We start from the raw sequence: 19,465 nt of genomic DNA on the forward strand, positions 1-19,465 counted from the left end.
GTGACGTCAGAGTACGTCATGTCCACCGCGCTGTCGCTAGAGGGCGTACCCATCCCCTCTGATCTCACTGTTAGAGGAGTGTCTGGCTCACAGACCAGTTATTGCAAATTTCTATTTCTGTGTCTTCACTAAATGTTTCTTGACAATTTATTGATGCTATTGGTGTAACTTCTGCATGTGCAAAATGAATTCTTCTGAGAAAAAGCCCATTTATATGTATACTTTTGTGAAACAGATCTAAAAGTCTATATTAACAACTATTATGTAAGTACAAGATGATGAAATCTATTAAAATTCACAAACTTTTCAATTTGATCTCAAAGCCCCCCTTCCTTAGTTTTTCCATCATGTATATTTAGCCAAAAATGTTTATTTCATTCCCTGACAGCCTATATATATCTGCATTTTGTTGATCTGAAAATTTCATGCCACCTAGAAGCACTTCAATGTCACTGTAAGAACTTTTCATTAATATAGTTTATAGGGGCATAATAACAGTGATGTTTCTGAGGAGGTATCAAAGAGCATCCTACCCAAACAGGAAGTGCAAAACTGTCTTCTGGAGGTTTTATTGATTTACTGCAAGAGAGGATATTGATTTTTCTATTTATTTTTTGGTTAACTTACAGATTCACAAAATTCAGTAATATATGAATGGATATATTAGATTGAGAACAGTATTTTAAACATGGTTCAGACTGACAACATGCATAAAAAACCGACAATAGGAATCTTTGAAACCTAAAATACATTAGTACAAACTCACCCCAAAATTAATGTTCATATCGAAACACTAAAATACAACAAACCTTCATTTGTAACCTGTAACCTTTTATCATAGGTAAGCCTTGATTCCAATGAAATGTCCTTGTTTTTGATAATTTAATTATTCATAATATGAGGATAATGTGAACTGTAAGTTTTAAAAATAGCAAATCAGACTTGGGAGATGATGTTTTTTTAATTGGATGTAAAAGATGGAGACAGTAAAAAAAAAGTACATCCTTAGCGAACCAATATACATGTTACAACAATATAAATATACATTGTCTATATACAGCATTACAGTAACTCTCAACTCATTGTTTAAAGTCAAGTACCTTTACTGAACTTTTTGCACTTGAATGCATCAAATCCGCCCCCATCCACAGACAGGACCTTTCAATACAGCTGAGATCAGCTGTTACTCTGATTAGATTTGTTCTTTACATGGCACAGTTGAGTCAATCACACAAGTTCTTCTTTGTCAGCAAGACATGATTTATCCAAGAATTCAGATGTTCCAAAGACAGTTAACATTCATTATTGATCTATATTTTAAGATTTTTGTCAGTCTGTTCTCTATACATGCAGCCATCTCATTCACACATCTATATTTTAAGTATACAGCATAATTTATTCCTATCGGTTTCTTTCCCGCCTCCTAATTTTTCATTGTTTGTTATGAAATGGGACACAAAATGGCTGCGGATGGTAGCAGTGACGTCAAGTGGAATGTAAGGATTTTCAACCTCCCACCCTAATATTATTACTCATATAGGCCTTCACAACCTAGACAAATAACAAGCATGCACACAAGCACAATTACATCAATATATACAGTACATGGCCCGTTTTTACTCATTTCTACATGTACCCAATGAGAAAAGTTTGTGCTTAAAACAAGGTCACAAAAATACTGATTGTTGAACAGCTCACTCATTTGCAGGTTTCACAATGTGACAGAATAAGAGAACTGTCCGGGCACAGTAGGGATGTAACCCAGGTCAGACTGTCGTTACGGCAGTCACTTTTCTAAAAGGTGCTCCATCTTAGGGTTGATGAATGAGAAGCCAGAGAACGCCGTCTGATCCATGGAGTCTATGAAGTTCTTATCGCTGTGGGAGAGACGAGGCTTCTCACTCAGGAACTCCCGATCAAAGTTGCTGCAATCATTCGGTGCTTTCTGTAAATGACAACAAACGTATCTCAATGAAGCAATCATCACAGATTATAGACATAACGTAAACACAGCACATGATCCATATTTCTTCATAATTTAATCTTAGGTAACATTTATGAGATGGGCATACCACTTTGGGTTTGAAGGGGGGATCAACCTCTCTCTTCTCCAGAGCCTGCCAGTTAATGACCTTGAAGAAAGGATGTAAACGGATATTGCCCACGATTCCTAGCCTGCGTGTGGGGTCCCTCTCGAACAACTGTAGGAAAACAAAGTTTGACAGAACAAGTAAGGAATGTGCACCAATATATGTCAAAAACAGCTTAATTAATTTAATTTGAATAGATTTCGTAAACCCAAGAGTTATATAATTCTGTCATCCTATACAGGAGCATTAAGCTTTGAAACGTGGAAAGACTAGATTTTCGCAAAGGTCCAATGGTGCACTCTAACAGATGTATTTTGTATAAAAAGTATGGTACAGACCCGCTCAAGCAGGTCCTTGGCTTCCTTGTTGATCCAGCGAGGATAGTGGGGCGTATCCATGCGGATGGACTCAAACAACTCATCCTCATCGTCTCCATGGAATGGTGACTGACCAACCATCATTTCATACAGCAACACCCCGTATGACCACCAGTCAACAGAAAAGGAGTATTTCTGTCCCAGCAGGATCTGAGTTGAAACACGATATCACGAATAAGAATCAGACACTTGTTTACATGCAGAATGACAAAAGCTTATCAGTTGCGGAATTGAATATTTCAGAACAAGAGTATGTCTGTAAGTATGAAACACTTCACCTCTGGAGCAATATAATCGGGAGTACCACAGAAAGTTGTAGCACGATTCTCTCCGAACAAGTTCTCTTTGCACATGCCAAAGTCGGCGATCTTTATGTGTCCCTCATGATCCAGCATCACATTATCTAACTTCAGATCTCTGGAAAAAACAAAACAATCGCAGCAGCAGGATTGTGAGTTTTCAATTATATTTTTTTGATTTGATGATTCTTTTGTATAAATTCATGTTTTAAATGAACTCTTAGAGGGTTTAATATGTGATAGAAAAGTGGCAGCTGGACTGTGAAATCTTGAATGTTCACTGCCTTAGAAGAGCACTCAAGCCAGAAAGGACTTTATAACTGACGTCTTACAAAATGTTTTTATGTAAGAACCATACCAGTGGTTTTGCATGTTTTATGCTGTAATTATACCTTGCATTTACTTAATGTCATATTGCTGACCATTTTTACGAAGAATACCTTACATTTCTTTATTTCGAGGCAGCCACTTGTTTTAGTTCATTCATTATCTAAATCTTACCTGGACCTGAAACTTGCCTATGGATGGGTAATCCATCAAAAAGAATATTTAGTCCACTAATTTACTACAGAAGCCCTAAAGGGCCATGCATTCATACATTTTATTTCCTCCGTTTTCCCGTGATAACGAGTTAATTTAATTTGTTTTCTCGAGATCTCAAGTTATTATCTCGAAATAACAACTGCTGTTTTCCCGAGATAACGGGACAATTTTCTCGAGATCTCGAGATAATGAAACTTTGTTTTCCCGAGATAATGATATAATTAATTCGAGATCTTGAGATAATGACTGTGATATGATAGGCCTGAGATTATGGAGACGCCCGGGACCTCGTAGCTGGTCAGCTATGTAGTTAACGATGACGTCAGGCTCACTTAGATTGCACTGCCGATATAGCTGAAGCCTTGCTAACGTCTTTATAGATTACGCACACTAATGTGTATATTATCTGTAATAGCAAAGGCATAATGCTATTTCAGCCTGTGTCAGTCCTTGATTGAAAAGATGTGTGACACGGTGATCGATATGCTCCTGCTCCTCTGACATTGCTACACTGAATGATGTTTCCTGCAATGATTAAATATACTACACTATCGTTTTGTTTTCTCAAGATCTCGAATTAATTATATCATTATCTCGGGAAAACAAAGTTTCGTTATCTCGAGATCTCGAGAAAATTATCCCGTTATCTCGGGAAAACGGCAGTTGTTATTTCGAGATAATAATAATATCTCGAGAAAACAAATGAAATTAACTCGTTATCACGGGAAAATGGAGGAAATAAAATGTATGAATGCATGGCCCTTTACGGCTTCCGTAATTTACAAGACATTTCATAAGTTATATTATTTTTACATGATTAATAGCAAGCAGCTCTACACAACTCCTGAGATTTTTAAGTCAAATTTTTTTTACTGCAAGAAATGAACAATTGTTTTTCTTCACAAAATCCACGATTCGTTGTTTCTCCACTTTTCAGACTGCATCTACAGGGACAGTTTTCTTAACAGTCCCTGCAAACAGCTGCATTTCCACACAATAATGAAACTTTGACAAAAAAATAAAAAGTGTCAAAATGCGTGGGATTATCTAACCAGGCAAGTTTAGAGTATTTTCAAGTTCATTTTAACATCACACTTGCAACTGGACTGAAATCAAGCAAGAGGAAGACAGGGAATTGTTTCAAAATGCTCAGTTGTTATGTAAAGAATATTTACGTTTATTTAAGTTTGACTGCAGAAACATGAAAAATACCAGTATGGTCATTTAGGTGTAAGTGCTGATGTGCTGTACATCCAGATGTGATACATATGTTTGCTCTGACCTGTAGATGATCCCTTTGGTATGTAAGAACTGCAGGCCACAAATGATCTCAGCAGAGTAGAACCTGGGAGGACAGACAGACAGATATCAACTTCTAATCTATGGGGATAAGCTACAGGTCCACGCTGCAGCTATCTCACTACAGAGTTGGCAGCTGAACACTGGTGTCACTGCAGACACATTTCAGTGTAGAGCTGAATTATTGAGGAGGACATTTGTATGGAGTAGGAGACTGGTGAATAACGCTCTCATAATGTGAAACCTGAGAGCCGCTGTGAGCCGAAATATTAGCCTATCTCTGACCTGTTTCGCTTGTCATCTGTGTCAGCTGAAACGATTCCTGAGAGGTGATAGAGTAGCCTCCGCTCTAACCCAATAACTGGTCATTCACTGTAAATGACCGACTGACAAGGACTGAATAGGCTGTCTGGTTTTATCCATTGATCATTCTCACTTAAACCCTTACAAATACTGTATACTGTAGCTCTCATAGAACGAGTTAGAAAACAAAACAGAATGGAAAATGAAGTCTTGATGTGGGTAAGAAGGTGTAGGTGAGTTGGCTCTGCTGTGTGTGGAACGTTGAGACGCCAGAGTAGAATCTCTACGGCACCGGGTCAACAGGTTAGCAGTAGCCACTGGGAGAACAGGGCCTTTGTGCTGATAAAGAGGTCACCGGAAACTCTGCAGTTCATTTGCTGCCTCAGGAAAAATACTGCATAACCAAATCCAGAAGATACTTTCCATTCCACTGTGACAACTTGTTCAGCAACACACAACCTTATTTAGTATTTTGAAGCATAAATGTAAACAAACATGAAAACTCATGTTGAGTTAAAAATGAATGCTTTGTCAGATAATGATAAGGCCCACTCTCTCTCTCCCTCAGTCACTGACGGTCAATTTTCCATCCAGGCTGAATACAGTCACTGAGTGAGGAGGATTTTAGTGGATGCCAACACAAGATCAGGTGTCTGTGTTTGCAAAGGAGAGAATTACTCCTGTCATCTCATGAGTCCAGGAGGCAGCCACCAGTTTAACTACAGGAACCTCAATGGCAGACCACATTTTAGAATCAGTGATCATGCTTTCATAATGTGATACCTTTTTTAAGAAAAAATCAATGCTGGTTTAAAAAAAAAAACATAGTGGTTAATGCATTAACCTGTCTTTTGTTTTCCTCTGATAACGAGTCAAATAAAACTAGCTCTGCTTCACCTTTAAGGTAAATTTCTTCTGAGTTTGTATGTTTTTGCTCACAAGCTTGTGAACATAACACCATAAAAGACCTTACTCACATTCTTACTTGTCTATTCTTAAAGTGCTAAAAAAAAATGACAATAATTATTTACAATAATAGCTCCAGAAAAGCTATGAAGGATCCTTGTGGTAAGACTGCTTTCTTAACAATTTCTGTCTGATTTCAAGAAGGTGAATCAATAAAGGTGACACCATTTACTGGAAAAATATTTCATACAAGAAGTCACTTCTAAATAAGCTTCAAAGCCCAAATGTTGCTGTGTTTAACAACACAAGATAATCATTAATCTTTTATTTATTGATTTAATGTTAGATTTGTGTTTCTAACAGCATTTGTGAAGAAATGTTTCACTTCCATCTCTATGTTTGTAAATGTGAGACTTGTGTTGGTGGCGGCGTAGGTTCATAACACTCTTTTTTACCAGAGAGCCACTTGTTTTCTTCTGGAGGGATTCCCACAGTGGGATGACTATAGAGGTGGGCGGTAGTAACTGATACCACTCCAAACAAACAATACACAGGCACTAAGAGCTGTTTACTCCTTACAAGGCCAGTCTGCTAGTGAGTAGTAGCTAATGGACGCCAGTGCAACCCCCGCTCCCCAGGATTCAGTAAATCATGTAAAGAAAAAAAAACATAATCTGAGAGAGACGAGGGGAGTAAAATAGGGAAAGTAAACATCGGCTCTTCTTTTTAAGCATCTGCTTTCCATCATCTCACTTATTCTGTATGGATGAGATTCTACACAGCTACAGGAGCACAAATACGCTGAGTAATGACAGCAGGTAGTGTGTGTTTTTTTTACACCAACTCTATCTTGTTATGTCAGTGTGACAGGTGTGACTCACGTGGCTCTGTAGAGTTCGAAGCGCCCTTTCTCCTGAATATGAAACATCAAGTCTCCTCCATTCAGATACTCCATCACAAAGAACAGATGCTCCTGTTGATAAGTTTCACTTTGAGTATGATGTAGAGTAGGAAAAAGAGTGACATAGATACTACTGAGGTGTAAAGGGACTACCTTGGTCCTACCTTGGTCTGGAAGGTGCAGTAAAGGTGTGTGAGGAAAGGGTTTTCCCAGGCCAAAGCCAAGACTCTCTTCTCTACCATAGTGCACTCCACATCGTCATCCATCAACACCACATCTTTCTTCAGAGCCTTCACTGCAAAGTACTCTCCACGACCCTTCAGCTCTGCCAGGAGAACCTGAGGAGAGGAGAGGAGACATTTGAACACCTTGTCTACAGCTCATAGTTTCATCAAACACAGACAATTATTTCAACATGAGGCCTGATGTTGCTAGTGTGTTCATGACGGTTGACAAGTATTGACTGAAGTGTTGTTGATTCACTCATGCTTGGATTGGGTTTCTGAAACAGAAGTCTCACAGTTGAATTCACACTGACATTGTTGCTTTGTACCTTGCCAAAGCTGCCTTTTCCCAAAACCTTGTGAAAGATGAAATTGTCCACATTGACGCGGGTCAGATGGGTGATGCGAGACTGAGACCGTGGGCTGGACCCCTCCCACAGTCTGCCATAGGGCGATCCATCTGATAGACAAGGTACCACACATAGAAATTACTTATACACATCATAATCTTAAACATTGAACACTTTTGGCATATTATTTTGCAAGCATTATTCCTAGTACAAAGCCTATTCTGCTCACATGAACGCATGCAAGTACATGCAGGTAAATGGTAACACTCACTTACCATTGACATCCAGTCCAGCAAGCTTGTTAACTTCATCGTAGATTCCAATGTCAGGCAGATTAGGCAGGTTTGGATCTGACCGGCGGGTGGACGACTTCTGATGGAGTAGCAAATGTAAAAGCAAAAATAAGCATGAAACAGACAAACAAATAGTTTCCCAGCAATGGTTACCCATCTAGCTGTGGGATATCCAATGTAAACACATTCTGGCTGATTCTTCTCTTGAAACGAGTGTGTGCTCCAACTGCCCCTCACATATACTACATGTATTTAGAGGTCAACAAGAGACAACAAGAATACTGGGGGTTCTACAACAAGCCAGTCTTAAACACACCAGGACAGGAAGCTCAGGTTCCCATCAAGGTCAGGTGTCATGTTCTCAACAATTTGTTAACAGAGGCTGGGAATTTGGAATCACACTCAGTTTGAAGGTTACACTTTATTTGAGAGTCTGAGTGTCATAATCTCCTGTGCAGAGCCCCGATAGATATGCTCTGTCTGGGTAAGGATTTGTTTTAATGTCGGGATTAATGATGGCAACAGGCCCAAATAAGGACTGGGTTTAGGAATACAATTGGGTCAAGGTTACAACTAGGATATGTGCCAGGGTACGATCATGGTTAGAGTCAACAATGACACTTTTTTGATGACAGATCTCGGTCATACACCAAAATGTTATTGCTTTTGACACTGTCAGGGTTTCCGTTATCTGGTAATTACCATTTTATCACTGGGAAAATCTTTTTGGGCACCATGTCCACTGAAAATAATTCCCATGTTCAAAACAAACACGAGTCAAAATTCTCGCACGGTGCGATCACATTCAAAGTTAATGCAAACTTATACACACAACTTGTAAATATTCAACTTGCATTGAAAAGTTGTGTGTATTGAGAGGCTTTGCAGAGTGTTGTGTGGGTGGACCAGGCTGAGCGGAGGGACCGAGCTGCTGTTTATCTGCCAGTAGAGCCAGGAGCAGAGCTGGAGCCTCTGGAGAAATAAACACCTGCAGTCACACTGCATTCTGCTCTGATCTGGAGCCATTTACTGGTGTGAGGAGCGCTCAGAGTTTCTTTGTTTTTTTTACTTTCGGGATTAAAAAGTGGATTTATCTTCACTCTCACCTCTCAACCTGACTGCAGCAGCAAGCCCTGGAGGTGCTGCCGACCTCCCCTGTCGGGTGTAATGTACTGTATTATGTCTCTCTTTGTCCTTGTTGACCGCTGACTAGAGGGTAAGTGAACATTACTTCATGAATGTACAGAGAGGAGTGGGGGAAAGAAGAGTCAGGAGGAAAATTATCAGAGTCTGGGCTGTTTCCTGAGTTAAGTCAGAGGCTGGACTGACACGAACGCAGACAGTTGGACCGAGCTTGGTCAGAATGAGACCCAACGATCAACTATCTTCCTACTCCTTCAACTATAGTTGATTGTTGAGTCTCACTCCCATGTCATCAAATACAGACTCTTTTGGTTGGTGGTGCACAACCAGAGTGAATTATTTTTAAGCTCAATAAACACAGACAATATTTAACAATTTCTTCCATCTTCCACACCAAAACGGAAACTTATTGCACCTCCTTATTCAAAAAAGCTGCATGCAACGTAAGATGAATGAATCAGAATCAGAATCAGTATTCCTTTATTAGTCCCGCAAATGGGTAAATTTGTGTGTCACCAATGTGTGATATAAACATAGTTCTCAGGATTATTATTAAGAGGGTAAAATTATAAGGTTAATTGTTGTTATGTTTTAACAGTTAATCAGTAACACCCTCAGACTTGGAACAACATCCAATTAAAGTGTTACCAAGCTTACTCCAGACTCCAGTCCAGACTCTCATAACAATGCTGTTTTTGTGAGTACAAATGTGTGTCAATGTTTATGAAAACAAATGTACAAGTGTACAAATGATTACTGCCTGGGGCTGGGCATTGAAATGTATCAAGCGTTTGTCTGAAAATTGTCTTAATCAATTTCCATTAAACCCCCTTCAGGAGACTAATAGATAAGTAAAAGATAATGTAATCAGATATATCTGTAATGTCTAAAAGAGCCATGCTATGATTTAATTAGGTGGTACAATACTTGAGTCAGACGTGTACTTTTCTAAATTCTTTAGACTTTACATTGACTGCGACCTAAATACTTCAAGACACTTGATTTGACCACATATTGAAAGACTTGTGACCAGCTCCATGAACTCACCTGGCTGACTTGTGTAAGTGCTTCAGCTAGTAGTTTCTGGTTGATACCACATAGGTTGGCTACTTTATCTTGACACTTGTGATGGACATTCATGGCACAATCTACAAACAAACAAAGTCTGTTAAGGATAAAAGAATACTTAGATTCCAACAATTAGTCAATCATATCCGCACTGTACCTTCACACTTGAGGCCTTGTTTGACTAAACCCCACAAAAGACTTCCACAGTGGTCGCAGAAGGTGGGACTCATGTAGTTGTTGGTCTTGAAACGGTGCGGCATGTCAATTTTAAAGCGCTCCTTCTGGAACTGTGGGGACAAAGGATTTGTTATGTCCATGAAGGCCTTTGGCACTTCATAGGTCTGTGCACCTGCCTCATCTTTTTTCTTTTTGACGTTGTCTTCTGCTTATACAGATATGCACATATCTGAGTTTATACAGTCAGAAGTGACCACACTGCTGGGTAAAAACTCCCAGAACTCCCTCAACTGTGGTTTAAAGTGCCTCTCTGAAACCACACACCGTGAGTGGAGCCATTCTCTTGATTAGTTGGCCTTTGATCATCTTTATCCACCTATACTGATGCTTGGTGAATAGAGCATCTTATTGGACGTGGACCCTGACTAGTACAGTATATGTAGTATGTGCCTTTGTATTAAACTCTGACCCAGAAACATTTGCCAGTTCGATGATATTACCATCATTGTTCATACTGATGAGGACGGACACTTTTCTACAACAGCAAAAACCAGAGTGAGAAAAGCCCACACTCATGTGAAATTTTGAGACATATGGAGAATGCTCATAGTACACGGTGTACTGCAGAAATATGTGATACGTACCACAGTATCCCGACTGTTGGCAGCCGTACCAGTACATCTGCCGATGATTTTGTCTATGCATTTCTTGTGGATGGCTGCATTGCATTCTGATAAAAGGGAAGATAAAACAAAATTTTTATACTTTGATCAACTATCTCAGCACATCCTGTGCACTGGCCACAACTGAATGTTGACAAAATTCTTACAAAAAATAACTCTTACCCTAACTATTTTTATTCATGGTCAAAATCACATTTTGTAATATACTGTATACCATCTATGCATTGTGCTTCACTGTACTTTACTGTACACTTACGTCTGCATTTATAGCCTTGCTTGTTGAGTCCCCTGTGGGAGAAGAGGTGACACAAATAGGTCAGTTTGTATCATTCTTTGATCATGTGAATATTTTGCTGATTGAACACTTGTTAGTCATAATGCACAACCACAGTACACCCCTGCTGATGTGTTTATCAAGTTTCCTTTTTCTACAAACTTCCTCTTCAGTGAGACCAAAAAAACAAGTAAATTAGTGGAGGTCTGTGGCCATCAAAGGATGACTAACATAATTATTTCTACAGACAGTACAACTAAATGGGAAGGTTGGCGTTTTGTTTTATCATATTCACAAGAAAACAGGTCGTCTAACTCACTTTGACAGAAATGCTGAGAAATATCAGGAAGTGCCTAAAAGCTGTTTTTAATCCACCCATGTCTGGTGTTTTAGTTTGTTTATCTGATTGGTGGTTTATGAGTTCCCCTTTAGCTGCCTTGAAGGTTTGTTTATAGGGCTGGAACATAGGCCGGACTGACCAGACAAATTCTCTGCACACGGAGCAGAAAGTGGGCTGTCTGAAGAACGTGGCGATGAACTCATGGTTCTTTATGAAGTGGATCTTGGCTTGCTTAATGGCCCCTCGTCTACGGTTCAGAGTTGGAGCTTCTTCCTCCTTCGCAGCCTGCTTACTCTCTTTCAGAAAGACAGAGAAACACAGATCAGTCGTTTCACAACACTGCATTGCTACAACAAAGGTCATTATGTGAATGTCACAATTGATAGTCTTAATGGTAATCTATGTGTATATATGGGGTTTGGGTAGGGGGGTTGAATTGAAAGGCATACAAAAATTACCGATTTTGTAATCAGTCTGGTTGTTTATGACAAAGTTAGAGCAGTTATTGTTATTTCATGTGAGTGATTTCTGCATTTGTCTTCTTGTCTCTGCTCTGGTTTGAAGTGTGTAGGTCTCCGTTAGGAAAAACCGTGATGTCCCATATCTCTGTGCACCAATCAGAATTTAGCAATAGTTATAGAGTTATAGGGCCCTATCAATGACGTGCTTTTTAGGACATATTTACTGTTTACACAGAAATACGAAAGATTTGAAGGCAAGATTACAGATTACAGGAGCTTAAGTGGCACAATGACAAACCAGAGAAAACAAAGCAACCAGACAGTCAAGTCCTACAAAGGGCCAAGACCAAAGGAAAGTAGTGTTTTTTCCTTTACCTGTATCCCCTCCCTCCAGAAAATACTGCACTGCCATCATCACTTTCCCAGAAGGATGAAGATCCACCTAAACACACAGTTAGACACACAGTTACACACAGACAGCCTGAGTTATAGCCCAACAAGGACAGAGGAGAGTCTGTAATGTCCTACCCAGAACTCAGCGCGCCCGTTGGCTTTCTTGCAGCGCTCAGCAAGGACAGACACTCCAACAGTGACCTCAGCTAGTGGCTCTTCCGCTGTCTTCATCAGCAGAACCTCGAGCACACGACCCTCATAGATGTGCGCATCAAAACAGGCCTTCCAAGCCGGGTACATGGTGGGTTTCCGCTGAACAAGGGTCTTGCCTCGTTCTAGAAAAAGGAACAGAGATAAAAAGAGAAAAAAAATCTTGTTAAGTTCTGAAGTGCAGGAAACAAGAGGGGAGTAACCACTTTTTTACAGAGGGGACAACTTCTGTAGAAGACGGTGGTGTAGGCTATTAAAGAGTTTCTCACCAGTTGTCAAGGCCTCCTTCATCTTGATTGCACAGAAGGGCGGGTCGGCCAGAGGAGGCAGGACGCCCAAGTCATACGAATTAAAGGCGATCCTCAAGAAAGGAGCCATGGTGACGAGTACCAAGGTCACCCACTCTAAGAGATGGACAAACACAGCGTTACCCTGGTGACATTTATCTATAATGACATGTTAGTTATACACACAGCTACACTTCAAAATCACATCCACTTATATACCCAAAGTTGCATATTTGCATGCAGCATTACTGCCGGCTCACATTGAAGCATTAAGATAAGTGCTGTATAATTGAAGAACTGCATCATTTCTATGTACACTGTGAGACCAACGTTATCAGAAAATGAAGATAAGATGGGACTCCTTTAATTGACGTCTCAGAAATATATTTTAAACATATTCCTGATACCCTGTCAAACATCTGCACTTGCACACAAAAACAGTATACGGCTGTGTCTGCAAAGACAAAGTGACTTCTGTTGAACCACAGTGAAATTCAAAGAAATGGGGGGGAAAAAATTCTGGCCCTGACTGCACCACCACTTTTTATTTACTCCTCCTGTGCTTCTTTCTCAATTTGAGACATTTCTACACAGTCACCCTGATATGGAGAAGGGACACAAAAGAACTTTACACCTCCGTCAGTTTTCTTCTAAATCAATACATTTAAAGATGAAGAAAACTAGTTTCCGCCCTTGTGCATTAGAGGTGAAATAAATGTTGATAGTGACAAACTAGTGAAAGATCTTTATCACCCTACATGCTGAAATATAGCAGTAGCAGCTCTATGACACAGGTTTCTGTAAGTGCAATGCAAAAGGTGACGCCCAGGCACTTCAGTCACACCCATGCTGTCTTACTTGCCTACTATGTTAATTCAACACCTCTCTGTGTAAAATTCAACCACAATGTCACATGTGATGGCATCATTTACGCCTCAGTCACTTGTTCAGTTCCTATGTCACAGTGTTTTTTTGGCCTTGTAGTTCCTAAAAGGTTGCAGCTGCAACAGTGGAGGTGTTTGCCTGAACTACAAAGGCAGAGCGAGCCTCAACATGTCGCTAATCCAAATACAAGCATGCAGCGCACCACAGTAGGCCTTGCTGGTATTCGCAATCCTAAACTCATAACCGCCCACACTGAGACCAGAAAAGTAAGACACAGGGAAACAACAGTAAGCACTGAAAAGGGAGGGTGATGAACGACCATGTTCGCTCACTCACATGCTCATTCGCTGCTGCTGTGGGCTGTGATGTCAGGGTTTTTGGAGTTAGTCAATACCAACCACACTGTGTGATTGAGGGCGGTGGTGATTGATTACCTAGCAAACTGTTCATGTGCAGTTTCGATTTGTCCCATCTGTTAAATTCAGTAGTTATGTCCCATGCACCAGTAAACTGTAACTTGTAAACTTCAACCTCATTAATATTTATTTCATTGTATAGTTATTATGACCACCACAAATATGTTTGTTAGCAGGAGTAGCAATACTTTTACTGATACAAACATTACATTAAGTCCCAAAGCCTCCGTTTCTGACGAGTTGGGAATGAGACCCAAAAATCAACTTTTTTTTTTACAGATAGCACCTTTAAGCAGTTTCATTAGTTGATAGTTGGCTGCCTTAACAATCTATTATTGATTAATCATTAAAAATAGATTATATATGTTGGAGGATTTTCCATTAGAAAACTGTTTTAGCCACTTTCATGATTTATGTCCGATGCAAAATCAAAAGATGTGAGTCAAAACTAAGTTACTTGAGTGATTAAATAACACAAACTAATGACCTAATTTTAATTATGGAGCTCCTGTCTGGCACTATTTAACAACTGGCCCAACAAAATCCAACACATATTGAAGCTACCAATTTTTGCATTTTGTAAACTGTAACAAGATACATTTGATGTATTTGTGCCCATCTTGATTGTCAGTTAATTCCTTTTTTAAATCAGTCAAATTCTTAAGAGCAATTCATCGATTAATCATTAACATCCCTACACTCTGACAGTACAAATGAGTTAAGTGAACCACATAAAAAGACAGTGAGTTTGTACAGTAATCTGTTATATGGATGTAATTACACCTTGAAACTATTTTGGAGCACCTCATAATCAAATCAGCAGGCTGCAGCACTAAACCAAACCTAACAAGTTGTTGCATGTACCTCTCTATGCCTCACAGACACACACACACACACACACACACACACACACATTCCAACACACACACGTGCTGACAGCCATGAACATACTGTATCTGGTTCTGAATCCTGCATATGAAATCCCAAACCTAAAACCAGGGTATCTGTTTCAGTAGTTTACAATGAAACTGTGAGCATGCAATCTGGTGAGAATAGGCATCAAACGAGAATCAGTCAGTGCATTTCAATTTATTTTTGCAGTTGTCTCTGAAGGATGTGGTTGATTGTCAGTTGGCTGAACGCAGACATAACCTGACTCAGTTTTCAACCACAGTGTCTTTACGACAAACAAATGCCGCGGTTTTATTTCAAACCAAGATATATCTATCTCTGCTGTCCAGACCTGCAGACCTCCGAGCGTTACAACATATTTTGTGACCCGTGAGAATCTGTGACCTGAACTCGAATTCCAAATGTTGCTATGGCTACCACCGCCTTATCAACGGACCCGGCTGAATGTTGGTAGCTGTCACAGCACGAAGTGATGGTGGCAAGGTCACTTTGAGTCATAGCCCAACACCTCACCTGTCAATGTTTGATTAACCAATCAGTCTTTTTTTTCTTTCTTCCCGTAGTTGGCTCCGTAACGCTGTAAAAACCTGACAGGCCACAGATTCCGTCGCAGCATTTAAGTTAAAATGTGTTTAAAAACGAGGCAAAACTCCTCGAAAAAGTTATTTCAATCAGAACAGCTCGCTAAGTGGTGTTTTTTTTTTTTTTTTTAGTGGCCACAGACGAGGCGTAGACATGAAAGTTAAAGCTGTCAAACTGTAAAGAATGAGTTAGCTAACGTTAGCGCCATCGGTCACGGTTGAACGAGTTTAGTTTCCCCACAGATAAAAGCATAAAAGAAGAAGAAGAAGAAGAAGCGAGGGCGACGTTTATCTTGTTCTTTGAGCAACTTTGTGCAAACTCCAGACGCTACAAACCCAGACTCTTTGGGAAAAGACTCGACTAAAAACAATTAAAAGAGCACTCTCACCTCGCCCTGCGAAGTCGGTGCTGTTTCTTCTTCACCGCAGCGCGACGAAAGTTGATCTTTCTCTTCCTCTCGGTTTTTTCGCTCCGTGATTCCGTCGATTGAGGAAGTGTGGCGCGCGCTCGCAGAGGCTTTCTCGGCAAGCTGTGACGTTTGCCTGCTATGCGCGCACGCACACACACACACACACACACACACACACACACACACTCTCTCTCTCTCTCTCTCTCTCACACACACACACACACACACAAACACACACAGCCAGTTGCCCTATTTTGAATACAAGTCCTTTTATTTGACATATAATGCACTTTCCACATGATTTGGATTATTTACACACATCTAAATATCGCCAGTTCCCATGTAGTTATCCATTAAAGCCCCCCTGGGTTGATTATAACATGATGGTGCAGACTTGTTGATCATCTGAGCTGGAAAGCAAAAACTTGCCCAGGCAAGTATCACTAAGGATAAAGATTTGCATTGCTGGTGAGTGTGCCCTAGATTACTGTAGCATAGCCCTGAATGAGAGGGAAGAGATGTTTTTGTGTTCATTTAAGGTGCTTGTGTGGCAGGGGATGGGGTCACGTGGTGCTGTAGGCTGCGGGGGTAGTTTTGAGGTTTGAGCAAGGTTTTTTGGTGGTGAGGAGGAGGTGGAAGATTTGGCTCTTGCAGCCAAAGCATCTTTTCTTGTCCTAAACTCACACAAACACTCCAAATTATCTGTATCCTGCATTTATCTCATGCCTGCCTTCACCCCCTCACACACACACACGCACACACATCTAAATATATGCGCGCACAAATGAGCAGGGGCAGCTATTCTCATCTGATGACACTAATGAAAAACTGGCTGAAGTGAGGACATAAATGAGGAAATGCAGTAGATAAATTCCTGCACAGTGAGTAATAATTACATGTTCAGGTGCAGTTTACGAGACTGAATAAACTGCTGTAGTGCAAAGTGACTGTATAGTGAAACCTGCTCGGATCAGGCTGACAGGGCACAGGTGTGTCAGTGTTCCCTTCTCTCCTCTCAGAACTTACATAACAGACAGATTGTGACTCATGGTAGACACAGGAAGTCTACAGTGGAGACTAGGTGTGTGCACTTAAGACGAGAGACACTGCTCAGCTGCTCTTCTCTGGCTCTGACAGATGCACGTTCAAAGCTTGAGGAACCCTCTCCTTCTGTTCTTCCTCTCGCAAACACACACACACACACACACGAACATCCGTATAGTCACAGTCATGATCCACCCGTGGGATGTATACAGGCTGTAGAACAGGCGGTTGTTAAATTTATCATACAGAGCTTAAAGAGAGCCAGATGAAGAGCCACATAGAAACCCCCTATATGAAGTTGACACATATAGCTATATGTAAAGTCAGGAGAAAATTGCATCATTTATATGTATCCCAGCCAGTGCCCAAGATAAATCTCTGTCGTAGAAAGATAAGATGATTGTTTTTATGAATACTGGATACTTTTCACCATCAGCAACCTAAAAGTTGTTTAAATCAAACCATGTGATTAAACTGCTTACCAGTTATGTCAACACAAAGATCACAACCCATAATTCAGGATCACAAGAGTACACATTGGTTCATATTCAGGGTCACAAGTCAAAAAGGTTGAGAACCACTGATTTCAGATATTTCTTATTCAAGGTTATATACATTGAGAGCAATTATTACACAAATAAAAAATGTAAAACTGTTAGATGTTAATACCTCATCCACCCTGGTAACACCTGATTTAAAAGTTGATTAGAATTAATCAGTTGATCAATGGACAGGCTCAAGAAAAAATAATACATCAACTCTGGCAAGGTTAGCAAAAGCATCTCCTTATATGCTTTAAGGGTAGTAAACCAAAAGTGATTTTGATGGTAAAAAATTAGAAAAAGCTCCAGTGTTTCAGAGGTACCAGCAGAGCCAATACTCTAATAATACTCTAATTTAAGTAGGCATGTAGCCATGTCAGTAGGTTAATCTCTTTGGCAATAACGCTATTACAGCATAATGAGTCCACAGTTTCTTTAAATTATACTGTGTTGTTTTTAATGATAAGACTTAAAGAAACAATTTGGCATTTTGGGAATCACACTTAATTCAGACTGGTATCATCAAATGGTGTATGATTAGCACAGCAATTGTTAAGTCATTTTGTGTGTTATCACAACACTTGTTTTGCTTTTCACGTGTCATTTAATGGCATCCACATTGAGCGTTTTGTGTGGCATTTTATGCGCAAAGGTCATAGAGAAACAAGATGCCAGGTGACATATTATAAAGAGCAAGAAAGTCTACATAAGGTGGAGGCTGGGATAGATAGATGGGTCAAACAAACACCAGACTTTTATCTAGGAGACTAGCTTTTGAGTCCTGTATGAGAACAAAAGTCAAAGGTGACTTCTTCTAACTTCTTCTAACTCTAAAGTGGAAAGCTACCGAATTCAGTGCTCAGTCGGGGTGACGGCTTATACCACACAGGCCGAGTGCTTAAAAAACTTGAAGAAAAGAAAGAGCCAAAGAGCCGCCCCAAAAAAAAGAAACAAGTCATGTAAGTGTGATGATGTAAACAGAAGGGAGTGGATTGCGAACTGCAAAACAGACAGGAGGTTAGCCAAAACAACAATAACGCTGACAGCAGCATTAAGTCTGTAATGGAGACGTGAAAGGAAATGGTGCCAGGCTGCCAGCCTGACTGGATCACAGCTGGCCAGCTTTCATTTTTTTGGGAGGTTTTGTGTTCAGTGGCAACAAAATTGCAGAATAAAAGCAATGTTTATATGAACCATCTAACACTAATTGTGTCATTATTCTATAGCCCATAAACTGTACAATCAAAATATACTTCTTAATAATAAGCTAAAGCAAAAATAAACCTGTATCCTGCCAACGTCACATATTATTTTAACCGAAACCATGATCCTTTCTAATTTTACTGTAACCAAGTAGTTTTGGTGCCTAAACCGAGCCAAACTGCCACTGTTTCTCAACGTTAACCACTCGTCACATCTGCTCCCCACAGACGTTTATAGGGAAGGATTGATGAATCACCTTCACAGAAAATTGGATTTTGGCGTATGCAAAGTTGTGCTTTTTGTGCAAGAGACTGAGTTTCTTTCCAGCAGAGAGTTGGTTGAGATGATCAACGTCATTTGTTTGTTATATTTGAAGCTAGCAAAGCTTAGCATCAAGGGGAAACAGCCAGCCTGGCTCTGTCCAAATGTCCAAAATCCACCTAGCAGCACTTAAATGCTCATTAATGATTAATGAGCAGGTTATATCTGGATTGTTTAATCCAAATGAAATTGAATATGTGAAAAACACAATTCGTTTTGCTCGTGTTTTCTGATGGAGTATTTCTTAGACCAGAACACTGACCTCCTGGAGTCTCCGCTAGCAACTGTCCCTGAGCTTCAGTTGTAGGGCGTCTTTTGTTAGCAACTTTCTCTTGCTGTCTCCAGACTTTTCGCTAAACTACGTTAACCAGCTGCTGACGCTCGCTTCATATTGAACACACAGAGAGTGGTATCAATCTTCTCATCCAATTCTCGGCTTGAAAGCTAAAAGCTATAACCCAAGATGTCAAACTATTAATTTCAATATTAAAGAAAAAATGTACAATCTGACTATCTTTGTGTTGGCTCAA

The 19,465-nt window shown here is 40.0% G+C and overlaps 1 protein-coding gene across 1 annotated transcript; it reads right to left on the reverse strand.

The window, feature by feature from the left end:
• Positions 1–942: 942 nt before the first annotated feature.
• On the reverse strand, positions 943–15,955 carry prkcda (protein kinase C, delta a). The gene is made up of 18 exons (XM_084348212.1): positions 15,805–15,955; positions 12,604–12,738; positions 12,260–12,459; positions 12,107–12,173; positions 11,410–11,566; positions 10,913–10,944; positions 10,618–10,703; positions 9,954–10,083; positions 9,776–9,876; positions 7,568–7,664; positions 7,272–7,402; positions 6,883–7,056; positions 6,699–6,790; positions 4,592–4,654; positions 2,746–2,884; positions 2,429–2,617; positions 2,073–2,201; positions 943–1,945 (listed from the first exon to the last, which is right to left on the reverse strand). The coding sequence occupies exons 2-18, from the start codon at positions 12,710–12,712 to the stop codon at positions 1,787–1,789; spliced, it is 2,055 nt and encodes a 684-aa protein (XP_084204338.1). The 5' UTR covers positions 12,713–12,738; positions 15,805–15,955; the 3' UTR covers positions 943–1,786.
• Between the last annotated feature and the right edge of the window lie 3,510 nt (positions 15,956–19,465).

The sequence above is a fragment of the Pagrus pagrus genome (genome assembly GCF_965226575.1).
Source record: "Pagrus pagrus genome assembly, chromosome: 3".
NCBI classification, from domain to species: domain Eukaryota; kingdom Metazoa; phylum Chordata; class Actinopteri; order Spariformes; family Sparidae; genus Pagrus; species Pagrus pagrus.